Source organism: Triturus cristatus, chromosome 2_2 (genome assembly GCF_964204655.1).
Source record: "Triturus cristatus chromosome 2_2, aTriCri1.1, whole genome shotgun sequence".
Taxonomy (NCBI): Eukaryota; Metazoa; Chordata; class Amphibia; order Caudata; family Salamandridae; genus Triturus; species Triturus cristatus.
In genome coordinates, this window is record NC_140582.1 from 214,835,534 (window position 1) to 214,863,398 (window position 27,865).

The window sequence follows — 27,865 nt, forward strand, 5'->3', positions numbered from 1 at the left end:
AGTGAGCATTATCTTCCCTACCCCAATCGAGTCTATTGTATCTATTTGAGTCGCTGGGCATCTTAATTCTCTGATCAAATTAGCCGTTGCTTGTTCTCTCACCTGCCAAGCTAGGAACTTCCCAGTAAAATTACTGTCTTCATATATTTTTTGAGAATGTCTGCGAAAAATCTCCTCGCTTTGAGCATAATAATGTGCGCTTAATGCCCTTTTGGCTTCATCTAATTGATGTGAGATCGTATTGGATGAGTTTGCCTGTCTTAATTTGTTTAAAGCTTGTATTCTTTGTTCCAGCGCCTCTTTTTTACTTTTAATTGCTTTAAATACTGCTGCATCTTTACTTATAATTATACCGCGGATAAAGGCTTTCATAGCATCCCAGATAATATTAATCGGGGCCGAGTTGACATTGCGAAATACAAAATCATTGATCTCTGTTTTCAAAGACGTTACCCACATTTCATCATTCAAGTATGTTTTGTTGAATACCCAACGCTTAGGAGTCTTTGAGTTTGGATCCAGAGCAAAATTAATAACCAACATTGCATGATCTGAGAACCCATTATGAATAGGCCTTTGATTCAACATATTAAGCTGTCTAGAGGCTAGAAAAAAGTCAATCCGTGAAAAAGACTTAAACCTGCCTGACCAACATGTGTATTCTTTTTTTGACGGGTATTGAGTGCGCCATGGATCACAAAGGTCCAAAGTTTTTTTTATAGTTAAGAATAACTTTCAATGATTTAGGTTTGACTTGTTTCCTAGATTGCGTGGTCTTATCCAGCCGTAAGTTCATAATTAGATTGAAATCTCCTCCAATAATGATATCTCCTACCACCATCAGTAAAGATTGAAATAGATCCTCATAAACTGAGGAGCAATCGTCTACCGGAGCGTATAAACTGACGAATGTAATAGGTCTCAATCTATTTTTTATTCTACAAGAGGCCCAGCACCAACGTCCTGATGCATCCTCATTTGTTTGTATGATCTCAGGATAAATATTCTTATTCAGAAATATGGCAACCCCTCGCTGAGCCTCTGAAAATGAAGAGAAACCACGATATGAGGCCCATTTTTTAAACATAGAGAATTGATCCAATTTTGCATTTGGGATATGAGTCTCCTGCAGCAATATTACCGAAGGATTTTCCGACTTAATCCATAGCTCTATGGCCCGTAGTTTCTTTTTGTTATTTAAGCCGTTCACATTGAAAGAAATAATTTTCAAACAGTCACTACTCAGTATTTAGATAGATTACATATTTTCTGGAGGAATCTCTCATTTTAGTAAACAAAGAACCACCTATCAGGCAGAGAATAGTTAATAAAAAACATAATAATAGACCTAGCACTAAAGACTTCATTATTTTAACCCCTACAACACACCCACCACCCCCCCAAACCCCACCCTCCAATCGCCCCCCCCACCCCCACCATTGGCCAAGATTCCCCAACCCACGCAGACCAATGGTTCCAACCCCCTGCCAATCGGGTGACATCTCTCACCCCCTGGACCCCCTGGACTCCGCACTCCATCCTGTGCACCTGATCCTCCCCTCACCCTACCAAAAAAAAAAAAACATCATCTAACCACGACCGTCACAACTATCAGTCTATATTTAGGGAAAGAAAAAACCCCAGACCCAACAAAATCCAAGTCCAAGTCCTTAAAAACCATAGATTTCCCAAATTCTTCCAAATTTTAGCTTATAAAGAGCTGGAAATGTCCCGGAGTAGTTCCTGCGCTGCTGCAATATCTGACAACATAAAAAATTTGCCTTTCACTAAAACTTTGAGTTTAGATTGCTGTGCTATCGTGGCTTGAGCTCCTTTAGCTTTAAATAATTGTAGCATCTGGACAAACTCTTTTCTTCTACGAGCAGCAGACGCAGACATGTCTGAAAAAATGCGACACTTCACGGTTTCATTGACGAAAAATTGTCTTTGCTGAATTGCCGTTGAAAGAATAGTCTCCTTAATCCGTATGTCCGAAAAATTCAATAAAATTGTTCGAGGAAGGGAAGAATTTGGAAAAGGCTGAGCGGGAACGCGATGTGCTCGCGTAATAGTCAGGTCGCCCTCATGATTAGGGATGACTTTAGATTTCAAAAAAGAGGTGACCCACTGCAGCGTGCTGGGCCCTTCAAGACCCTCCGGAACCCCCACTATGCGTAGGTTAGATCGACGATTATAGTTCTCTAAATCGTCCAATTTGGATTCAAGAGCACGTGAGGTGAGGGAGAGCTGATTTGTGTCCTGTTTGACCTTAATCATTTGATCCTCCAAACTAGAAATGCGGGTTTCGGCTTCTTGCAATCGAGCGGGGAATGCGGAAAAGAGATCTTCCATTTTATCCAGACGTTGATGGATTAAAGCTAGCTCAGATCTCTGGAACCTCTTCAGCTCTCTAACCTCGTCGAGGATTAAATTTAACATATCCTTGACTGTCATCTTCATCTCCCCCACTGTCTCAGTATCCAAATCAAGCAAAGGACTGAGATGGTCCCCATTAGAGACATTAGAGACAAATTTAGTGGTCGAAGCATCCGCCATAGTTGTTGGGGGATGTGCGGAGGGATTATCACTCGACGAAGGCGTAGAAGGCATAGATAACATAGGGGGTGCCCCTAAATTAGATTTAGGCGAAGAATTAGGAGGGTGAATAATTGGAGGAGAGAGAGCAGAAGAGACTTGGGCAGACACAACATTTTTCTTTTCAAAGAGAGGAAATGATTTAGTGCCTTTAACCCCCTCCACTGGGCTTGCCTGCGTGGATGCCCCGTCTTTAAAGAACGAAGACCCTGCGATTTCTGTGCAGTGAGAAGCTTTCAAAACTGAAGATGGAGATAGAGATGAAGACAGAGTCTCACAGATAGATTCCTCGAGCTCTTCCGAACTTTCTGCACTGTGACTTCTCTCCTTTGCCTTACCATCACCGAGGCACCCCTTATTTAATAATTTGGCGGCATTCCGCGCCTCTTTAGCCTGAATGCGAGAAGCCTTCGCCTTCCGTGTATTCAACAGCTTCCCCATCCCCAAAGCAGATAGAGCAAATATAGGCCTTAATCGTTGTCGTTATCACCGGATGCTGCTACCATAAGCTAGTTTCTGAGATATGAGAGTTCAAAAAGTTCAAAAAGAAATTTTATGTCGTTTTTGCTGAAGCTCACCTGGCGCTTGCAGCTCAGCCACCTCTCACTGTAGCAGCCGCACCCAAGACCCTCGGGCGCAGCATCAATGCTGGGCGCAGGTACAGACACCGGCTCTGGGATGAAATAATACTGTAGACGCTGCCCTGCGATGCTGCGATGCTACGAAGTACAACGCTATGTCAGAAGCGGCACGCCTCGAAGTCCATGAACCAAGCTGCTTCCCTGCCCAGAAACGATGAAAACGATGAAAACGAGCTTTCACGGCAAGCTAGTAGCAGTATGCTGCTCCCCCGCCGTCTCAGACACGCCAGCCGCTCACGCCGTCAGCCGCCATCAACCGCGCCGGAGCTGCAGAGCTTCGAGGGGAAAGGGAGGAGCCAGGAGCCAGGAGCCGGGAGTCCTCAGGTGCGCGTGGAGGCGTGGATCTCCATCGCGCCGTCCATACCCGTGGACTTTCTGAGTTAGAAGAGGAAATAAGTTTATATATAAGAGAGGCTTTCCTATTCAAATCAGGAGAAATGTTATACAAAAGGGTCAAGGGGGAAAATGGACTGACATTAGGTGGAAAATTGGTTTTTGAAATAAATGCCTGGAGTGCCCGTGATATTTGAGAATGTTTGGGTAGACAGGAGGAAGGTAAATCATAACATTCTTGTAAAGTATTAAAAGGAATAACAGAATTATGAGAAAGAAGTTGATGGACATAAATGATAATCTTCTCTTTCCAATGTTTGAAATAGAAAGATTTAGGTCTAAATTTAATAAATTGTTATACCAAATAGAGGAGGCAAGGAAAGCTTGATGAAAATGGGAACCATTAGGAAACAGTGAATGTAACCGGTGTTGTGAGTGTTTTTAAAATGGGGGTACTTCGCTATAAATGCACAATTTGGACATAAAACAGGTGTCGAAAAAAGAGAATTAATTTAGTAGAGCATGTTCAAAAGTGATCTAGGTGGGCATTGGTTCATCGTGATATTGTTTGTTTAATGCATAAGCTTGTCTGAGTAAAAAAGCGGTGTGGCAACATTTTAAAATTAGGAAATCGTATACCCCCTTAGTTTTTTGGTTTGATTAATTTAGATAATGCAATACGAGCAGGTTTGTTCCAGAGACATTTAAAACAAAGGGAATTGAGTTGATTAAAGTAATAATTAGGAATGTTAAAAGGTAACCGAGTAAAAATAAGTTGTGTGGTGCAATCATCATTTTGATAGTGTCTAGTCTACCCTACCAAGATAAGTGAAGAGGAGACCAGGTGGAAAAAGAATTTAGAATTTTCGTTTTTAATATGCTAAAATTATGGGATAGAGTTTGAGGAATGGTAGGAGAAAACCAAACACCTAGGTACTTAATTTTAGAGGGTCACCATTTGAAATTAGTGTTAGAAAACATGAATTGATAACATGAGGGATTTGGAGGTAAAATCTCAGTTTTTTCGTACAAATCAATTTCTTGTAAGAAGGGAGGTAGAGAAGTTATAGGTTTCGAAAGATAAATTAGAATGTCATCTGCATATGCCAATAATTTAATTTAATGGAATTTATGTTAGAAACCAGATATCAAGGAGTTATGGCGAATGTGATCAAGAAAGGGTTCGAGACATAAAAGCCTGGTGCCCTTGTGTGGGTCAAAAAAGGGGGGATAGTAGACCGAGACACATGCTCGAGGAGCTGAATATAATTGATAAAAAGAAATTTGGGACAAAAACCGAAGAAGTGAAAAGTTTTGAACATAAATTGCCAATTTATTTGATCAAATGCTTTCTCAGCATCTAGTGATAAAGCAGCTAGGGGTCAGGATAACACTTTGCCATTGCAAGAATATTTGAGAACATCCTAGCGTTATCAGAGGCGACTCTTCCCTTGATAAATCCAGATTGGTCAGATTTTATAAGGAAGGGTATGACTCTCTAATATAGAGGCAAGGCTTTTTGCAAAAAATATGTAGTCATAATTAATGATATTGGGCGATAATTTTGACAAAGGGACTGGTCTTTATCAGGTTTAGGGATGATGACGATGAGGGCATCAAGAAAGGAGGCCTCTGGTTTGGAATGTGATAGAACGGAGCTGAAAAGATCATGTAAATGTTGGACAAAAATATGTGAAAAAGAGGAGATAAGTTCAATGGAATATCTATCAGGGCCCGAGGCTTTAGTCCTTTTCAGGGATTTTATTGCATCTAAAATCTCAATGATGGATATCCTTTTCTAAGGGAGTCATAGTGTCCGGTTTGGAAGGGGGACGGGAGATCATCAAAAAATGAATGGATGTTATTAACAGAAGGATTAGTATCAACATATAATGAATGGTAGTAATGGTAGATCAGAATGTAGTAAAGTGCTGTTGATGGTATTGCGAATTGGACCAACCGTTTTCCTTTCTGATTTAACTTTTAAATAATTGGCCAACAACTTGCCTGCTTTATTCTGGCCTCCATGGTATTTGAATTTTATTTTAAGAAGGGTATTACAGGCATCGATTGTGGCAAGTTTATTTAAATCAGATTTTGCTCTGATGAGGTCTCGCGGGTGGGCAGGAGACTTAGGGGTATAATAAGGGTGTTCAAGGGATTTGATCAAATTGAGGGTGGAAAGATATTGTAAGTTTAATGATTTTTTTCTTTTTGGCAGTGTATGAAATAGTGAATGCTCTGAAAGATGCTTTAAAGACATCCCAATTGTTATGGATAGAAGTGTCACTTGATTTGTTAAATTAAGAAAATTCATTTATAAAACAGGTAGCATCAGAAATAAAGACTTGATCAGATAACAAAAAATTATTCGATCTGCATTTAGCATGCTTGGGTGTAATGAATGAGGTCCAAATTAAGAGAAACAGGGGCATGGTCAGAAATAAAAATGGAACCAATCTCAGAAGATTGAATTGAGGGGAGTAAAGTTTTAGAGGCGAGAATGTAATCAATTTGAGACATGGTATTATGTACATTATAAAAAAAAAGTAAATTCTAGTTTGTCAGGGTTACAAATTCTCCAAGCATCGAAGAGTCGACGAGAAGCAATAGCAGATTGAAATGCTTTGAGATTTGTCAGGTTTGAACTTACAATCTGATTTCATGTCAGAAAAGGGGTCCAGCCAATCCTTGAAGTCACCAGCAATAATGATATTGGGGTTAGTAATTAAGGATGATTTTATTTTGATAGAATGCCAAAAGTCTGGGTCAGATTTAACTGGTCCATAAACATAAAAAAAGCTAATTTGCTTATCAAAGACCATGGCATTAAGTATTTCCCATCGTCAACTCGTATCTCTTTCAGTAGATGAAATTTGCAATTTCAAAGATTTTTGGCAGAGAATGGCAACACCCACCCCTATGATTGATTGCTGGAGAGAGAACCACCTGACCCACCCATTGGCGTTTTAGTTTAAGCGATTTAACATCATTCTAATGAGTTTCTTGCAAAAAGGCAATTTGACAATTTAGTTTAGATAAATGAAAAAGTACCTTTTGACGCTTGATGGGATGACCCAGACCACGAACGTTCCACGAAACAACATTAAACAAGTTGATGACTAAGAAACAGGGGGATGGATACAATTTTGAAGAACTGCATGGGGAACAATGGAAACAAAAGACAAATCAAATAACATGACAAATATAATGAACATTTAAGGAAATAAGACAAATATACACTAATGAAAGTAGTAAGGTTAAGGACATTGGATTTAAGAAAAATGAGCAAGAGGAGAATGAAAACAATGATCAAAAACATCGGACAACAGGATAAAATTAAGAGGATCATACTTAAGCACATAAAATCAATACTCAGGCAAATAAGAAGGAAGGGAAAATAAACGAAAGGAGGGAAAATGAAGGAAAGGGAACAAAACCGGAAAAAGTAGAAAGAAAATAGAAAATAGAAAAAAGAAAAGTGGAAAGAGACAGATCAAGGGCAGAAAGCCAGATCTGCAGTATGCAGAGAAAAATACAAAAACAGGGCATGTCCGCACAAATGGACAAAGGCAGCAACAGAGAAAGGTGGAGAGGAAGAGGATAAGAAAAGTGTAGAAAATAAGACAATATAAGCTATAGAGGCAATAGAAGAAGTAGAAGAGAAACTATTTAGATCGCATACAACATAAATAGATAAAGAACATTAAGGACCAAAACAAGAAGTAGTAATGAAAGACTAACAATCTAATGATATGAGAGCATAAGATTTCAAGCACATTGAACATTTCTGTCTATAGGCATTCTCGTGATGGAATACAAAAACTGTTTCAACTTGAGAGGATTTTCAAAAGAGCGGGAAACACCTTCATGAGTGATTTTACAGAGACAAGGATGTAAGATGCCATAACAGATATTCATTGATCTCATTTGTGGTCGAAGGGCTAGGAATTATTTGCGCCTAGCATTGGTAGCATTAGAAAGATCCTGTGAAATGTAATGTTATGTTCCGACCAAACAAGACGACGTTGTTCTCTGGCAATTTTGAGAACATGCATCAGATCGGTGAGTTCAAGAAACAGCATAATTATGCCACGTGGTTTGGTAGAATGAGGTTGAAGACGACCAAGACGATGAGCTCGCTGTATGTTGAGGGGAGTCGAAGATTGAGGAGGTCAGCCAAGAATTTTTTCAAAAAAGAGAGGAGATCCAGACCTTCGATATTTTCGGGCAGACCATAAAGCCGAAGATTGTTTCTTCTGTTAAGATTTTACAAATCCTCAATGTGAAGTTTTAGTTTGTGAATTTCTTGTTCTAACAAAGGTATTTTTAGACACATCCTGAAGATTACTTATGTTGCTCCATTTCGGACATTTTACCTTCCATATTGATCCATCGATCTTCAATGAGCGGTATTTTTTCATTGGTGGCGTTCATGAATGGTTTTAAAGCACGTAGTTCCTCCAAGATAGAATCCAAGACCGGATTGGAAGAAGATTGAATTGGAGATGGGGGATCATTTTTGGCTCCTTTCGGTTTGGCGCCAGATGAAGATGACTTTGTGAAAGCATTGGATTCGTTGGCCAGCTTGACACGATAAACTTGACATCGAGAAGTAGGATGATTCTTAAGAGCCGGAATCCTTCCCATAAATAAGATTCCCAGTATTGTAGAACACAACGAGGGTGTGCAGATGTTTCACACAGAATATTGATATAGGTAATGGGTAAAACAAAGGATGGAGACTGTTAAGTAGAGCAGGAACATAAACCGTGACTAACCATCCACGATCTCCTAAAGGTAAATCACTTGAGTGAAAAACTAGAGGTCAAACAACCCCAGTTGACAACAAATAGTAGAAGTGAGGGCAACATATGAGTATTATTGATTACACCAGCCTGAAGATGCCACAGCACCAAATGCCTGCTACAACAAGATGAGATATCCTCATTTGCTTCACAATATGACAGTTGTAATATTGACCCATGTAAGGAGGACCTTGCACTCAGTCAATCATAGGGTCGCATGAGTGGTAGAAGTAGAGGCAGAAGTAGCTGGTATTGAAGGAAAAGTGCTCCAAAGCAAGAAGATGCCAGCAAACACTCACCTGAGCGACAAAGGACTTGACAGTGACGAGAATAAGATTTAAGGAGTGCCAAGGCTTGATTCGCTTGGAAATGCCCTTCAAATGTAGAGTTATCCCTCCTTCCATAGGTAATATATGGCAGCAGAGAGAAATATGGTGATTAACCCACAATTACCAATGTGACATGATTGCAGAAGCGACTGGCAACGGCTCGGTTATAACTACCTCAGTCAGGACGGGTGGCGCGCACATAAAATGGCAGCCGTCCGGTCAGAAGAACCAAGTTGCGGTAAAACACAGCCAAAAACGGGTGCTGCACACTCATAAAATGCAGCAAATGCGAGCCACCATGTAGTGGGAGGCTTCCACTGCTTGTCAACAGCGAGGCAAGGTCTGGAAACGGTGGTAATCTTCTTCCGGAACTCCGTGAGACATCGGAGCTCAGGTAGGAGTGGCCATCTTGTTCGGCGCTATAGCCATGCCCCCGTATGTTAGTTTTTTTAAGACTTAGTTTTCCCCTGGACCTCTAGTGAGGTACTATTCAATTTGTCATGTACGGTGACTGGTTTGAGAACACCTTTGCTCTTTTGTTTAAATGATTTCTAAATTGAATCATGAGAGACAGTTCTGAAAATAAGATGCTCTCTTGTCAATATTTGTTTCTCTTTTTGCCAACAGCTCGATTCTTGACGGGCCAACTTTGAAAGTTTGGAAATTGCTCCTACATATGGGGCAGTTTGGCATTCCAAGGGATCTATTGCAGTCATAGCAAAATGTAATTAAGTTTGTACAGTTTGCTTATGCGCTATTTCTACTTCGTGATAAATATTGAATGTTTATTTGATGCCTCTCTGCACTTGCACATTACATCATCTTTTCAAGGAAAACCATTCTCGGACTCTCCCATAAATATGGAGATTTGCCGCTGCATTCTCATCCTGACAACACACTTCTACTTTTACAATGTTGAGGCATAGATTTTGGAAACTATGGGGACAGCAGGAAATAAATCAACTTTTTAACCCTTTTCTACCACGTTGTGAACCATCAGTTTGATAGATGTAATAAACCTGGACCAGGGAGAACCCAAGCTTTCTCTCAGTCCTCCCTCACCATGTTTGTGCAGGCCAGTTCATCAAAGCTTAATAAGCCTGGCATTTTTACCTCATCATTCCTGACCGAAAATCGAAATTCATAAGTGCTATGTAGAAGAAGGTCTTCTCCTCTGGGAGTCAGTAATAACACTTATTCAAAGCCACCTGCTTGCACTCAGTTCTCGTGCACTGTGAGAGACTGCCCATTTTGCTTTGAACAGCCTGCCAGGACACATTTGTGAGCCTTTTGCTTAATACATCAAAAATGGCACGATTGGGTGTATTTGATCGAATTCTCTGGTAACGTTTAAGCAAACCTTACGGATAGGCCGTTTGGTGGCACAGCTTTATGGTGATAAAGGGGACTCTGTGAAGGAGAACACTTTTAGCAGAGTGGGCCTCAGCATGCTTACTGCATCTCTTTCGAATGCACCAATTTCATCGGCAACTTCTGGGGCCTTTCACAGGGCCATTGCTTTTGCCAGAGACAGTCCTCTCAGCCACGGGAGCAGCCACAGCAATCTATTTTGCAACTTCAGGGGTTGGAGCAGAGGCAAATTGTCCTCCTTCCTCTAATGATGCTACAGGACCACTTTAATTCACTCCCAGTCGATCATCCCTATCCAGTGGGAGGATGCAGATCTGATTTTGTTATTTACTGGTGGGCCATTACTCAGACCGACCACCCGGATTTTGCAGCTTTTGGTGGCATATTCTGCAGCCCAAAAAGCAAATTTTGCGTCCCTAAACCTCAAAATTTGCTGTATTTTTGCAGTGGGCAAAACAATGTGCCCGCCACAAAAATACTGAAGGCCTGTGCTATGTCACTGCTGGAGACGAGCTATGTTACAGGCTGTAAAGTTGCAGAGTCTGCAGCAGCACTGAACTTGGAACTGAAAGGTGTCTGATGCCAAAGAGAGTAGATTACAATATGAAACCTGCACTTTTTTGGCAACTAACAACCTGTGCGTGCCAGGTAGCAGAGGCCCGCAGAGTCCATGGGGTGCACAGAAATGTGTGAGGTGGGCTGCTGCTAATCGCACAGGAGGGTGCGATTAGCATTTCAAAGGCAGGCGACAGAGGAATTGAACACCTCTGCTGCCTCCTGGCCTGTTGCTCACCCTCCCTTTACTAGCTCAGTGGCATTACAGAGCCAGTAAATATTTTGCAGGCTCTTTTGTAAAAATCGTGGGATTTTTACAAAAGTGCAGTTTTTCGCAAATTACGAAATCCTGCGGGGAAGAGGGAGGGGAAGTTCTGATTAAGTCAGGCCTCTTGGTCCTCCATCGTCTTTAGAAAGGTAGAATGGATACGTCCTCACATTCCAAGACCGGGTTCTGCACATTCCTCCAGTTGGTTTGACAGTGTCACTCGGTGGTACTTTCCAGGGAGGTGTAGACCCTCCTGAGCAAAGGAGACCTTGCATTGGTCTCTTAGGCAAAAATATATTAAGGATGTTAGTCCTGCTACATTTTGGTTCCTAGGACGTTGGTAGCCTTTTACATGTTCTGGTCATATTCGTGTTCGACTCTTTCAATAGACATTGACTTGGTGTGATGAGAAGTTCAAAATTCTATCTCTGGTCCTGTTGGCCATGGAGTCTGAGGATTGAATGGTGTATCTGGACTTGCAGGGTGCATATATTTATCTTCTGGTCCTTCAGTCCCAAAGGTGATATCTGTGATATCTGGAGGGTTCCACTCACTGCTTTGACCTTATATTGACCTCTTAGGCCTTCACGGACGGTGTGCCCATGTTTGCGTCTCCTTTTAGCAGTTCCGGGATAGCTTGACACCTGCAATTCATCCATTAGCTATTGAGGGTATGCTTGCCACATCTGGGGTCAGACCACTTTAAGGGTGCAATTTCTCTGTTCCAACTTGTGGTTTTCAATCCACTATTGCAAGGGTCACCTGCAGACTGTTCTGCGTGTGGGCAGTTCAGGATGACATTGCTTTGGATGTCTTTCCTCCTGTGCAACAAGCGCAGGACACTTAAGTGGCGCCTCAGCCATCAGTGGGCACAGCACTAAGGGATGACATTCTGATCTGTCCAGAAGAGTCCCTGGAACTGCAAACATGGCTGAGCTGAAACCACCTAACCTGTGGGCAACTGTTCAGTCCTCCACCAACATTAGCCATGTTTGTGACCCATTCTGATTCACTTATTTGTGGGGGCCACCTAGACAAAATGGACATGAGATCTTTGGTACACACCAGAGAAAAGGTGCCTCATCAGTGTACTTGAAATACAGAGATTTGATTGGCCCTCAAGGCATAATGTGTTTGGTTCAGGGAAGATAGTCACATTCTCACGAACACTATCGCTATCTGGTATGCCAACAAACTGGCCACATGGGTTCTTGTCCTCGGTGTCTAAAGGTGTTGACGTTCTGGTGCTGGGCTGCTACTCCTAACGTTTTGCTGTTTGTAGGTTATCTGGATTGCTTTCAGAATTTAAGGCTAAATGAGGTGAGCAGGCGTTAGGTTGTCGATACAAGTAATCGCTCCATTATGCAATTGGTAGATTTGTTGGCTACATTAGTGAATGCTTTGTCAGTTTTGCATCCTGCAGTTTCCACTATGAGTGGTCATGGAATCATTGTTCTCCTTGAGGTGGCGTTTTGGTGTACATTATGCTTTCTGCCCCTTTCCCCTGATTCCTGGTGTTTTGAGGAAAGCGAGGCAGACCTTTTGCAGGTGATCTGGGGTTTGCAAGAATGAACTGGTATTGTGAACTTCTGCCCCTCAGTCTCTTGTCTTCCTCTTCTGCTCTGGAAGGACCTTCGTTAGCAGTAAGTTGACAAAGTTCCTCACCTGAATCTTCCTACACCTTCATGCAAGGTGATTTAGTTTGGCAATTTTGAAGCACTTGATCTTCCTCAGAGATGATAGATGTCCTACTTCTTGGTCTATGTCTCTTGACCACATCTGTTTATTATTGACGTTTGTTGTGCTTTGTAATTTGGTGTGCCAAAGAGCAGGATGAACATTGAAAGCTTCCCTTATTGTCGCAGTTTTCTGATCAGAACCCATGTTAATGCAATAAGTAAATTATCTCCTGCGCCAACTCCCCTCGAAACGTGGTGTTTAATAATGAATATGGGTGAAAGGGCAACAAGAACATGGGAGCCCGCAGTGTGTGCAGCTCCAGCTCTAAAAGGAGCTAATTGGCAAGTGATCCGAATATGTACATGAAAGTGTTTCTCAGCATTGCACGCGAGAAGTCTAGGCCCACAACAGCAGCCAATAATGCGAGTATGGACATCATGCACTGATAAATGTGTGTACCCCACCTCTAGTGGAAGATCTGTCACTAGCTGTCCATAAAGCCCTCCAATGCATCTATTTCCGCGAGGACATGTGCCGCCGCGTAAGGAAGCAGAGGAGGTCCCCTAGATCGATCTTGTTCGAGGCACTGGATGCAATTCAAGTCGCTACCCATATATGCAGTAGTTCTCCCCATGGTATCAGGTGGTCATTCAGAGCATGATGAAACTGGGTATCATGATAATTTGGGCCATAAACCTCGACCAGTAGGACTGCTAAATCGTCTTTATAACAGCATGTCACAACATACCTCCCACCGAGTCCACACACACCCCACCTACAATTTGACACCTGTCTTCTGTGTGAAGACTGCTGACATGGCCCACATCCCTGTGTGCGCTCTGCCTGCAGCCCCCTTCCTGTAGCCTAGGTAAGTCACCCCTCTAGCTGAGGGCACTAGACCACAGGTGAGGGTGCAGTTGCCTGCGCACTGTATTCCTACAGTGCCTAAGTCCATTCTTAGATATTGTAAGTGCAGTAAAGCCATAGTCTGGGAGTTTGTCATTATGAACTCTACAGCTCCATAATGGCTTTACTGAAACCTGGGAAGTTTGGTAGCAAACCTCTCAGCCCATCAAACCCACACTGATGCCAGTGTGGATTTTTAATGTAAAATTCACTCGGAGCGCATCTTAGAGATGCCCCCTGAAAAACGACCAGCCCTGGTGTGGTTCCTGAATGGCTACCCTCCATTTGCCACCACAGACAGGTTTCTGGACCCTTGGGTAGAGGGCCTTCGCTCTCTGGGTCCAGAAACAAAGCCCATCCTGGGCAAAGGTGTCATGCCTTCTCCCCCAGGATGGGCTGTGTCCACGAAGGGGGAGTTTCAAAGGCCTGCTGCCTTTGTGAGCTGACCATGCATTTTGCTGCCCCCAGCAACTGGCCCCCTCCGGTTCTGACGCCCATTTAGGGAGGGAGAATTGGTGGGAAAATTATGTTAGGAAGAGAGGTGTGCCCACCTTTGGCAACCCCACCCCTCAGGTGGGGGAGGTGAGTTGAAGCACATATGTCAGTCCCCTCCATTTTGTTGATGAGGTGACCCAGCCAACCAGAGAGGCTCATGCCACCCTCCCACTTGGGTGCAGCTCCTGTGCTGACTGTTGGTCCCGAGCAGTGCTGATCTTAACCCCAGGAGTTTGCTCCCACAACCGAGTGGCCTGCTGGTGAGCAGCCTCTAACCGACGGCCCCCCTAGCCCTATTGGCTAACGTTGGGCCCTCAGCACTCTGTACCTGGCTGCCCTGGTGCCGCTGGTGGTGCAACTAGAGTCCCTCCTTGAATCTTGGGTTACCTTGGTTCTAAACCCAGACCCCTAGCATTGTAAGTTATTTACTTATCTGCAAACCAATAACATTATTTTTCTTCACAGGAGCCCATGTTGTGGTTTTTCCTTTGTAAAGTGCTAATTGAAATTGCATCTACTTTAAAAACTCCCATTGAGCTCAATGTTCTAATTGTGTTTGAATTGTGTTGCCTAATGCAACAACTGTAACTATTGCATTTAAAAGTCTCTTGCTTATTGAAAGTATACAACTACAGCATTTTATTCTGAGAAAGTATTTTGATACCTATTGTTGGTTCTAAAATAAAACAACCATATATTTTTATATACAAAACAATTGGCCTAGAGTTCAGTTCTTGAGAGTGTGAGACCATTTGCTGACTGTGTGTGTACAACAAATGCTTTACACTGTCCTCTGATACTGCCTTACTGCTCGACCAAGCTACCAGTTTAGAGAGTAAGGTTATATCTAACTTTAGCCTCTGCCAAACCTCTGGGGACTGTGGACTCTGTGCACACTGAACCTTACTTTGGTGCAGTATATACAGAGCCACTTTCTTACCGAAGGGAAGGGCCGTCCGCACTCACCAGCGTCCAGGGCTCGCCCGTGGCCACAGTAGTGTCCAAACTGTGTCTACCTCTGTCCTGCCTAACGCCCAGCGGCCTTCACCTCCTTCAGCCAGCCGCTCATCGGCTGGCAGCCGCCAGCCATGTCCCCCGGTCAGTCTCTTTTGTCTCGGCGTCGCTCCTCAGGGCTAGTTATCGCATAGCGCCCCCTCTTCCACAGTAGTTATTTCACATCAGGATTGTGATCAGCCGACAACCGCAGCGTCTTCCCTGCGATCTCAGGGGGTTGGGGACAGCAGCTTCCGCAGCATCTTTCTCATGTAGCAGCAGGCACATCCGCAGTCAACAACCCGCAGTTAACCAGTTACAGAAGCCCAGCCGTTCTGTAGGCCTCGGACTGAATCGCAGCTGCTTCGGGGCATCCAATGTTTGCTCCTGCACCAAATATTTATGTGGTTGACTTAGGCTGTCTCAAGGAGCTGCTGCAGCTATAATCTGTGCCGAAGGAGCTCGCCTAGATGGTGGCCATCTTCAAGCGCGGCAAGCTCCGTCCCAACTACCTCTCAAGTTAGTTTTGGTATGCACTGATTCTGTCATTGATCGCTTTGGTCTTATCCTCCTCTGAGGGCATGGTGGGGGAAAGGGGAAGGCCATGAACTGACATGAGCACAGAAGGTTCTGCTTTATATGGCCCAGTGGTGCTATATCTGGGGAGTGCGGCAGACTGGAGCTGAAAGGCACTGGGAGCTATTGCAAAGTTCCTGGATCCAGTTTAGCACCGGGAGTAGGTTATCCCATAGCTGTTAGACTGGCTAATAACTCTTCAGGATGGTGCTTTACAAAGCGTACTATGCTTGTGTTGTGCTTACTGAAAGACGTTACATATGTCTATTTACTTTTCCTGGATTCTTATTGGTTAAGCCCATTACCCATATATTTCCAGAAGGTGGGCAATAATTTATTGGAGTAGTTTGCGTTTTGAGAAATAGTGAGGCATTTTATAGTGTTTTGGAAAGTTCAAGTGGTCTGCTATTTTGAGCTCATTGTCCAGGATAGTGTTTTTATGGTGTTTCATGTAGCTTGGTTTAATGCTTTCATAGTCTAGGTTTAGCTGCTGGAATGTCTATTCAAGATACAAATTCATCCGTTTCTGTTTTTTGAACGTGTTTATAAATTTGCTATATTTTTAAAGCTCAAGTCTGTTATTTTAATGTGTAAAAAGTTATTTTCGACTTGCCTGCTGTTTCGGCATGTTGGCAACGTGTGTGTAATCTTCAGGGTTTTTTTTTTAGACGTTGCTCAGTATTTAGCCTTTGTAGTTTCTGCAGTGGTTAAACAACTGTTTCGAATAGCACCCTTGAATGTGGAAAGATTTGGCATGAACATCCTGGTAACATCCGTTGCTTAGAGAGGAATATCTTCCAAGGTCTTTTGGCTGAGTCAAGTCATAGTAACTCAGTTAGTGGAAATGTATCTTTCTTTCTTTGGTTTGCAGGTGCGAGCCTCTAATTTGCAGGACCTGGTTTACAAAAATGGCCAGGCTGGTATCACCAAAGCCACTGTCTCGATCACCTTCGATAACGCCGACAAGAAGCAGAGCCCCCTGGGCTTCGAAGCCCACGATGAGATCACTGTTACCAGACAGGTAAGGTTTCACATTAGCTCACGCAGTATGGTTGGACAGACACACCCTAGAAATATTCAATTTTCTAAAGAATTTTCACACTTAGTTAAGCTTTCTGTCTATATTTTGTACATTATACTTGGATCCTGGTTGTTTAGACTCCACCTTTCATCTTCAAGGCCATATTCAAACGAGTTTCTTTGTGCTGAGCTTTAATGACACTCTCTTATTCTTGCCATATACACCATCTAAACTGTTAATTTTTCAAGTAGTTCTGTCCTTATCAATAAATGCATCTGAGTCCGCCAGCACTCTCTCCTATTAGTTACTCTTTTTCCCAGATTAACCTTTTCTGATTTCTTTTTGTAGGTGGTCATTGGTGGTAGGAACAAATATTTGATTAATGGTGTTAATGCTAACAATATACGAGTGCAAGATCTCTTCTGTTCGGTTGGACTCAATGTGAATAATCCTCATTTCCTTATTATGCAGGTAAGGCATCCACATTCAATGTAATTGATTTTTGGTTGCCAAGGCTTGTCACAAGTTGAGAACACATTCATGGTTATTAGTTCAGCAACAGTAGCCCAGATGTCTAAGACCTCATATTGATTACAGCGAGTGCTTGTATAATGTGTGAATCTTATTTCAGAATTGCATGTATAGTGTGTGGGTTCTGAGGTTGCAGAGCAATTGTTCCCTTTAAAAGGACCGTTCAGAAGATGTGAGGGCCAGTCTTCTGAAAACAGATTTTTATTGTGACTAACGTTCTATTTTTGGGTTTAGATGGCATTGTTTAATTGGTTGTATGAATAAGGTGCTCAGCTGGAGATAACCTTTGGGATTTTTCAATGGGATTCTCAGATTGCTTACCACATGAACCTAGACTACTTTGACCTGCTTCCAAATTCATAATTGAAGCAATAGCTGACCAGGGTATTTTTCCTTTAATTTATGTTCTGAAGTCTTCTCTCTTTGGTCTATGGCATGCTTTGTGGGAGAATGTCATAATTCAGTCTTCATTCCTTGCCTGTCTCAAAATGAATTCAAAGAGGGAGACAGTTTCCACATAGGTGGTCTGTAAGACTTTGATAACTTTAGGATTGCTCAATAGCTACCGGTTTCCAAGATGTCAAATACAATGGAGAGGTATGACTGCAGTGTTTGTGGCTAGGTAGGTTCTGTCTGATTTTGCAAAGAAAAAATTACAAAGAAACCTGCTCTTTAGACTTTTTCCACTGGTTGTATTTTTGGGAATTTTCCCAAATAAATGACATTTCCTGGATATCGGATCTGTTCTAGTGAACAAATGGCATTCATGTTGAAAGTCTTTTAGGATTTTTTCCCTGACTCGTCGAGATCCATTGTATCCATTTTACTGTGATAAATCCTATAGACTCTCCTTCCATGTCTTTTGTTGTTTTACTTGTTGATATGGATAACCACTATACCCTTCTCTGTTTTTGCTTCATCCCTCTGCCGCGCATCCTTTTCCCCATCAATTTTTTTAAATGTGCATATAGTCCTCTACAACTGCCCGATTACCTCTACTCCTGCGTGTACCTGTACCTCAAGTGGAGTTTAGGGTTGTTAAGCTGATTAGAGAGCAGCCCATGTTTAGTTGGATCGATTTGTTTCTAGTGCCATGTATGTGAAGATTACATTGGCTAGTACGGAGTACTGTGACCAGATCCAAACCAACATCAGGGTTACATTTTGATGTCTCGTGTGATTGCAGCACTTTCTGTGGTGTGCTGGTGACCCAGATTGTGGGTAGTTTTTAACTGCTATAAATACCCGATAGGTATGTAGGTATCTCTAGCTGAAGTTGGGCAGAATTTATGTTGGAGAGGAAGCTGTTTAGGCGAGGAACAGTAAGAGTTATGAAAGCATTTTGTACCTTAGTGCTGTAGAATTAGTTGAAGCCAAACCCACTGGTTACTAGTTTTCTAGGGCAATTTTGTTTTCAGAGACATGAAGGGAGTCAGAATATATGGTGTTAAATTCATGAGAGATGGTGCTGACCCAGTTATTTGGTTTAGTGAATCTGAGAGGCAAATCTGGTCCTAGACATGACCGCTTAGGGTAATGTGCAAGTTTTACTGAGAAGGATACAGGTAAGTGAAAGGAATGTATTATCTATGAATTTACATTGAATACATTGTTGAACCAACTGTTTGTCTTCCATCCTTGTCATGGGGTTAAACGTTTATGAGATGTAAGCAGGACACTCAGTTTTTTTTTAAAGAGATGCTTTCACTTAAATTGTGTGCAAGAGGACCCAACACAAGTGTCACCTCTTTGCATGTTGGCCCCACCTGAATGGTGTTTGAGCACACAACCCAATGCATGTGTCTTCTGCTGTTTACAAGTGAGCTGGGAAGGACATTTCCTCTTACCCTGCCCTATTTTTCCTGTGTTTGGAGTTCTCTTCTTTATTTTGGTTGTCTTTCCTCTTCTTGAGGCCCACTTGTTCCTTTGGATTGGCTAAAAAGAAAATCCTCTTCTGTCCTGGTCATTAAAAGCCAACCTGAAACATTTGTATATGGGCTGGTGGAGCCTTCTTGGCAGCTGATATTTATAATGCTTGGATCTCCTCCTTGGGCGATTCTTTACCTTGTAAGTTTCTGTGTAGGGGCATAGTCACATGGGATGGACTTCTGTGTAAGCTTGAGTGCCTTTGGGGGGGGGGGAAGGGGCGTGGGAAGTAGGAGGGGAGGTGGAGGAAAGTTGTGTCCTCTGCTTCAAGAAGTACATCTGGATCTTGTTTTTGGTAAAAGTCTGATCGTTTTGGGGTTGATGTGGTTCCTGGAACCCGATTCTATACTAAGACCTATTATCTTAGTGCCGGATCCTTTCCCTTGGGAGGTTTTCTAACTTCCAGGCTATGAATGCATCTGTACTGCTGTTGCCAGATTCTGGTGCATGCAAAAAGAACAATTGATGGACAGAATGCTGAGCAATGTCCAACATTTACTCCAGTACATAGATCTGGGCCTAAACCCATTGTTCTTTTGCTCCCCATGCCATTTCAGTTTAAACCTAGCCATATGCAAATCAGTCTTGACCCTGCTCCCCATTGGAACAGTCCAGCCCGAACTGCCAGTCCAGGTCCTCCCTGGACCAGAAACAAGCATCATGGCAGTTCGGGCTGTTCCCATGAACACCAGGGTCAAGACTGATAGAGATAGCAGTCTATCTATATTGTCTGTCTCATTTACCTTTTTTTAATGTTTTGAAAAAGGAAACGAATACTTGTACCTTAGTTACACTCAATAGTCCCATAGAGCCATAATTTTGACTTATTTTAATTAGGTCTGTTTTGTTTGTATATATACCGCTCTGTACTTCGGGTGGGGACTGTTGATGGTTGAGCTGAGTTTTTTTACATATGCTCATGGTAAGGATTTACCTATGCTCACTGGTATTATATGGTTCTTTGGCATGATTGCTCGATTGTTGGTGATTGTCACTGGTGACACTAGAGTTTAAGTTGTCACACGAGTAACTGCTATCTGTTAATTTTTCAGTGGACCTACTCCTGTGACTGGGCCACCAAGATAGTCACCATGTTGACTGTATGGCTAGTATTTATACATCTCTGAACATAATAGCAGAGTGACATGCATACCGTGGTCTTGATGAATGCATTTGAACTTTCACAAGTCTTTCTTGGCAGAAACATGTTGACTACATTAGATAGTGCAATTATAGTAACCCTTATCTACTCCTTTTTTTTTTTTAACTCTATCCAATGAGGCCCCCAGAATAAAGAACAATTTTCACCCACCATGAGATAGTTTTAGATTACGCTTCTTTCACTAGTTGACATTGCTCATCTTTATAGCAAAACACATCCGCTCCTCCCCTTGGGGAGTTGTAGCCAACACTGGGTTCCTTGCAGTCCCAGTTTGAGGAGGGAACCCAATGTTGAAGCATGTCACCTTCGGGTGAGTGAGGGTTCTCGTCCTAATAGTACAGTGCTCCATCTTCGCCTTGTCCGTTCCTTCCTTTCATACCCATCCACGTACATAGTGTGGCTATAATATACACATCCCTGTGTGCCATGGCTCCTAACACTGCCTGTAATATTTGTAAAACACCCCTACAGCAGCCTTACAGCCCTAAGGCAGGGGGCCTTCTATTACAGGTGAGGACCTATCTGCATGAGCTGGTCAGTTCCATTACTGCCAGTACAAGTGAACAGGGAAGGCATTTTGAAATATGTGCTGGACACTGGTGAAAACTAGATCCCCAGCTACATGATGGCTTCACTGAAAATAGGGATGTTTGGTATCAAACACTCGTATTAATAAACCCACACTTATTCCAGTGTTGGATTTTTTAATACATGCCCGAGGGCACCTTAGAGGTGCCCCCTGGAAACTTACCAGCTACTGGTGTGCTGACTGACTGGTTTTCACCAGCCTGCCACCAGAGACAAATATCTGACCCAAGGGGTAGGGCCTCTGCTCTCAGAGGGTCAGAAATGAAGCCTGATCAGGCTGAGGGTGTTACACTCACTCCCACAGTATGACCTGCAAATTAATATTCCAAGGCAGGGGCGCCTTTGGTATGCGAATATGGCTTCTCTCACAGAACCGGATGCCTCCCCCATTTGTCCAGAGCTCTTTGGTACCTAGGCAGGCGGGAAAATTAGATAGTCAGTGTAAGAAAGTGGCTCTGTATATACTGTTCCCAAATAGGTACAGTGTGCACAGAGTCCACAGTCCCCAGAGGTTTGGCAGAGGTTAAAGTTAGATATAACCTTGCTCTCTAAAGTGGTAGCTTGGCCGAGCAGTAAGGCAGTATCAGAGGACAGTGTAAAGCATTTGTTGTACACACTCAGTCAGCAAATGGTCTCACACACTCAAGAACTGAACTCTAGGCCAATGGTTTTGTATAAAAATATATAGTTTTATTTTAGAACCAACAATAGGTATCCACATATACTTTCTCAGAATGGGATGTTTTAGATAAATGCTTTCAATAGGCAATAGACTTCTGAATACAGTAGCTACAGTTGTTGCAATGGGCAACACAATTTCAAACCCAATTGTACATTGAGCTCAATGGGTTTTTCTAAGTAAATGCAATTAGTTACTTTTTGGATTACTTTTCTTACCACAGGACTGGATCCTAGATTCAGTCCTGGGACAGTTCCTGGAAACAGGTGAGTAAAAACGTTGTGGTTACAGGTATGATTTTTAGGTGATTATTTTAAAGTTTCAAAACTCGACACTTAGAAGAATTTCTAAGTGAAACCAGTCAATGTTACCCTATGGAAGAAAAGTGAGGTATCGACTTTTAGGTAAGTACTCAACTGGCAGACTTAAGGTTCTGGGCAAATACTCAGGGGTCTATCAGGGTCAGGTAGATACAGCAGTTACACCCTCAGCGGCACAGGGGCAGCCGGGTGCAGAAAGAGTTAGGCCCAATGTTATCCTATGGCGGGCAGGGGGCCTTTGGTTGGTGGCTGCTGGCAACATGCCACGCGGCTCTGGGAGCTGGGCTCCTGGTCACTTGCTCAGGGCAAGTGGGGAAGTAGATTAGGATAGAGGTTGCACTCCCAGGGGCACTCGGGCGGCTATGTGCAGGGTGCTTTCGAGCCTTTGGGCGCTCAATGGATGTCAATGGCGAAGCTCAGTGACGAACAAAGGCTGCAAGCTCGGGGACGAAGATTCTTCAGGTGCGACCACCACTTCGAGAGGTAAGTTGGGAAGCTCTAGGATAGGTAGGCACCCAGAAGTTGGGCACAGGGCGCCGCCGGGTGCAGGGGTGCCTTTTGGCATCAGGGAAATCTTACCCTCTGCTGGTCGCGGTTGGAGGGGTCCCTGGTTCTGAGGCTGCAGGTGTTTTCAGGAGCATCAAGGTGGGTCCTTGGGTGCTGGATTTGGGGTCACAGTCGCCGGGGGGATGTCCTCGTGGTCTTTGTCCACTCCGGGCCAGGCTTGGTGGGTGCAGGAGTCGCGGTTCCTGGTTGGCACCAGGGACTTGTTACTTGCTTTGAGCAGAACCACTCCTCGTGGGAGTCCCAGTCTTTAAGATTCACAAGGCAGTCCGGTCCTCCGGGGCTTTTGAGGTGGCTGACCACTGGAGATGCCGGGGTATAGCAGGAGGAGGTTCGAGGGTAGACAGGCATGTAGGGCTGGGGCCAAATCAGTTGGTGTCTTCCTCTTGTTAGCAGCTGCACGGCAGGTCTTCTTGTTTCTTGATCTTCTTGCTTGTTTTGGATTCAGGATCTGAGGAAGGAAGGTTAAGGAAGCCCCTAAATACTGAATTTAGGGTTGTACAGGTAGGTAAAAGGCAGGGACCAATGGGTCCCTTCCTTGGGGTGGGTACACCCCCCTATCCTGCCACTCTCCTGTGGGAGGGGGGCAGTAGCCTAATCCCGATTCAGCAGGGCTCCCCATCTTCAAGATGGCGAGAGCCCGGAGATGTGCTTCACCTCGCCTTCCCCACCTGAGGGGTGGGGTTTGCAGAGGCTGGCACACCCCCTTTCCTTCCTTGGGGTTTCCCGCCAGTCTTCCCGCCAGAGTGGGGGTCAGAACCGGTGGGGGCCAGTTGCTGAGTACAGCAAGTGGCCTGGAGAAGCTCACAAAGGCAGCATTCCTTTGAAGCTTCCCCTGCCCATCCTGGGGGAGGAGACCTTGCACCTCGCCCAGGATGTGCATTGTTGCAGGCCCAGGAGAGCGGATGGCTCTACCCAGGGGTCCAGCAACATGTCTGCTGTGTGGCAGCTTAGGCAGCCCCTCAGACAAGACGTGGATTGTAGGTTAGGTTCAGGGGGCAACTCTAAGTTGCCCTCTGTCATGCATTGTACATTAAATCCCACACTGGCGTCAGTGCGGGTTTAATGTGCTGAGAAGTTTGATCCCAAACTTCTCAGTCTTCAGTGGCCATCATGGTGCTGTGGAGTTCCTGTTGACGACCTCCCAGCACCATATACTCTTAATGGCAGCACTGCACTTACAGTGCCAAATAATGGACCTGGGTACTGCAGGGGCACAGGGCTCATGCACCTGTACCCACATCACTGGCATAGGGCACCCAGCTAGAGGGGTGACTGAGGTATGCCAGGGCAGTGTGTGTTGTGGGCATGGCACACAGAAATGTGTGCCATGTCGACTCTGTTTTGTTCTGCACCCAGACACTCAGCCTGCAAAGACAGTGTGTGTGTGTGTGTGTGTGTGTCAGGGTACAGGGCCTGTAAAGGTGGCACAATAAGTGCTTCAGCCCTTAGGGGCCTTCTCTGGTCACAAGGCCCTGGGTACCTAGGGTACCATTTACCAGGGGCTGACATGTGGCTAGAGATGTGGCTAGAGATGCGAATTGGGTTTAGGCTGTCATGCCGTTTTTAGGGAAGGAACACAGGCCCTGGGTACCTGATTGGCAGGAGCCCAAGGCACACTCAGTCAAAGTACATCAGCAATTCAGCAAAAAATGGGGGCATACCATGCAAGAAAGATGGCACTTTCTCACAGTCAGATAGACGTGTCCACCCCCAGGCTAGTTCCCACCCCTAAGGTGGGCTGCCTGACAAGGAGGTGACTTTTCAGAGCTAGCCATCTTGGTGATGACAAACTTAGGAACTCCGGCACAGAGTTATGGCCCCTTCCTACAGGATGTGGTCATATAGGGGGTTTAGTGACCCAAAGGGTCAGTAGCCCCTTGGCTACTGACCTATACTCCCCTAGATCCAGTATTTAGGGGAGCCCCTGTCACCATAAGAAAGGATCCTGCTGTCCTACGAAGGACACTGAAGAGCCACAAAAGCAAACACTGAAGAAAAGCAGAGCTGCTCCCCTGCATCCTACAGGTACCCCAAGAAGAGCCTAGAGGACTCCGGAACCGCCAAAACCAGATGCCTCTAAACACCACTGCACCAGAGTCCCCCAGCCTGAGTCAAAGTGGGCCAAGGTTTCCCAAGTCCTCAAGTGACCAAATCCACTTTGGTTTTGCCCCTCGTGTACTCCCGCCGACTGCAGCCTCTGTGTGCAGGCCCCCTCAACCGCGAGTGCTTACCGATGAAGAAACTCAACACCTAAAAGGCCCTCTGCATCTGGCCGCTCTGGCCCGAGGAGAGGAGGACCACCATTGGAGTGCCCACGTCCCCTATCATCGCAAGACCAGTACCCACTGGTTTGTTCAGCTCGACTGGCCCCCCAGTCCCAACCTGCTGCCTCTTATCATGCAGAACGATCTCCATTGTGTAACATTGGGCACCCGATGCTGTATTGCACAACTGCACACGGTCGCCCTAGTGCAGCTGGAGGAGACCTGCTGGTGCTGCCTTGGACCTTGCCCCATGCTTACCTTAAGTCCAGGAGATTGGTCTTGTAAGTTGCTGTCCTTTACCTGAATGAAATCCTTTTTTCTCCCAAAGGACAGCATTGCAGCTTCTGAAAAATGCACTGTCGACTTTTTTAACTTAAAAGTATTTCTCATGCGAACATACTTGCCTGATCATATTGTTTCTGGTGCCTAAACATATATAAAGATGTGTTATTTTGTAAATTGGTACGTATCTCTTTATTGATTTTGTGTGCATCATTTATTGACTATTGGATGTATTTGCAGATGTCTAACTCTCCTCTCTGATAAGCTTAAGGCTGCTTGACCACACTACCCCCTAGAAGAGCACCTTGTGATTGCTAGAGTAAGCCCCTGTCCACTCATAAGGTAATACCTGGACTATTTGCTCTTAGTATACCTCTTTTTGGTATACCATATAAAGAGCCAGCTTCTTACTCTGTTTCCAGCAGCTTCAAAACGCTAGCTTAGATCATAGCTTGAGTGTAGAAAAGCATAGCTCAGATCATTGTCCTTGCATTCAACCTCACAAGAGAAGGTGCTAGATTAACCCTTTGCCATCAAACTTCTGTTCTCTCCAATGACTGACATAGTCCTGGATATTTGCAAAACACATGTGGTAATTTATAGATGTTAAAGTTGCATTGGCTTCATACAGCACAGTGGTATCTATCGGCAACCTCTGCGTTCAAAATCTTTTCAGGCAAGAGAAATACTAAAAGAAAAGCAGTTCTTCTAGTGCTTTTTCAAGGAAGGCCAAACAAGTGTGGAATTTTTTAAACAATCGGATTGTCCAAGGGGCAGGATGTTTGAAAATCCAGTTATGTAAAAAACAAAAAAAACACTTAATCTTTTTAGCACCATGCAGTGAGTTGACATATTATGGAAACTTCCTCAAATTAGAGCTCTGTTAAGTCTCTCTGATTTATGGATTTATGTTGGAGCTCCTATCGGGGTTAGGACTCTAGCAAGGTTCGATTCAACATCAGAGTGAAAGAAAAAAGAAAATCTTGATGTTGACACACCCAAAAACACCAATTGTACAAAGCAGGTTCTTGATGACAGGATAGCACAGCTGACAAAGAAAAAACACAGAACTTTGGGGAAGATTTAGCTGCTCATAAGACTGGGAAGACGTATATAAAAAGGCATAGAGAAGATACTAAACCTATCAAACGAAAAAAAAAAAAAATCCCCTGTCTCACAACTGTGTCCGGAGGAGGAACAGATAGAATAAGTACTTCCTCTGAAGATAACTGGCAGTCCTGACATTAAACACTCAGAAAATAAGCTTTAATATGTAGGAAAAGGAAGAACTAATTTGACAGGATGTTGAGGTAGATCCTCCTCATGAGGTTACCCTTCACCCAGGTAGACCTTCCCCTGCACACACTACACTGTATCAGAATATGGTTAAATTAAAAGGGCAGTAGACAAGTATGGAGTCCAGATGGATGTAGAGTAGGAGATTCTAGCTTCTTGCTTGAGACATTAATTGCACAGCACAGAAAACATCAAAATCTTCCAAGGCTGCCAGCAATAATTTAGGCAGTAGAAGGTGTTCATAACAGCTAGAGCTATCATGCCACAGAGTGAGGAAAAAATACAAGGCATCAGTGCTAGATCCACAATACTTTAAAACACGTGGAGGCAGATTCCTTGATTGTAGCAACAGCAATAATCAACCACCGCCACAAAAGGACAGTAAAATAGTAGTCAGTAGGGAGCGATATCAAAGACATAGCACCCACTTGGTTATGTGTAGGAAACCTATTTTAACTAGATAAGCACATCAAAGATTGGAAGAGGTTGAAGAATGAAACTTTTTCCAGAACACCAGCACAAGAGGGGGAAAGCTGTTTTTGTGGTAGGGAAGAATATTTCAGACACCTGTTTGAAATCAGAACTAGACTCTGCAGACACAGCTGGAGGCAACTAAAATAAACAGTCTTGAGGTATTTATGGCTGCATATTTCAGGATTTAAGCAAAGGTACAAGCTAATGTCATTGATATGCCATTTACTGGTAAGAATCTATTTGGTCCCTTGTTAGATCAATCTTTAGAGAAAATGAGAAAAGCGAATGAAACTCGATAGAAATATGGGCATTTCACATGAGTGGATGTTTCAGAAGGGTTTCCTGGAATCATAGGAAGGCAACCCTACATGTCACAACGTCAAAGGCAAATACAAAGCAGCTGTCCAACAAACTGGCTCATGGCAACAAACTACAAATTTAAACCAGTTTTTTTCAAGGTAGAGACCAAGCCCCAAGATTATCCACCTCAGACTGTAAATTACATTGCCATAAAATGCAACACCAGTGGGAGGCAAAATAATTCACTTCATTCCAAGGTGACAGTTCATAATGGTCAAAGGGATACGAACTGTAATCCAATACAGATAATGCTTAGTTTCTGAAGAAAGTCCTACAATGACATAAAAATAATTGAAGTTACATGACAAAACAACTAGACCGATTACAAAAATGTGCAAGACCTTCTTTGGAAGGATGCAATTGAAAAGTACCATTGTAGGAACAAGACACGAGAGTATACTCTGTGTACTTTCCAATTCCCAAACAAGATTTGACTCCATGACCTAGAACCTGTGCTATTCAAACTGGTTTATCAAGACAGTGATTCATTACCATTCCAGGGTTCTATTCTTGGGCATTACGTCTACTCTAAGATTTTTTGCAAAACACTTGTGGCAGTAGTGGCACATTTGAGGCTTCAATCAGTTTGTGTATACCTGAATGCGGGCAGGTGAAGTTTGTTCCAGTAATGCCAAAAAGACCTCTTTGGATTGTCTTTCACTTTAGATCGCTTCTTAACTACATGGCCGTGACCAACAAGTCTTTCTCCACCCTTACTTCTCTTTGGCGAAACCACATCGAGTGGGGGGGGGGGGGGGGGGCGGGGGGGGGGCCGCAAGGATCGGCCCTTAGCCCTCTACTCTGTAACATCTATGTGGCATCACTGGCGAAGCTCATTGCTACAG

At 43.7% G+C, this 27,865-nt stretch overlaps 1 protein-coding gene across 2 annotated transcripts in view; it reads left to right on the forward strand.

Moving 5' to 3' along the window:
• The window catches only part of SMC2 (structural maintenance of chromosomes 2), a 482,587-nt gene that overhangs the window by 82,538 nt on the left and 372,184 nt on the right, over positions 1-27,865 (forward strand). For both annotated transcript variants that reach the window (XM_085641249.1, XM_085641248.1), the window contains exons 3-4: positions 16,422-16,571; positions 16,920-17,042. In XM_085641249.1, the coding sequence (XP_085497375.1) occupies positions 16,422-16,571; positions 16,920-17,042 (273 nt within the window). The remainder of the gene's footprint in view (positions 1-16,421; positions 16,572-16,919; positions 17,043-27,865) is intronic.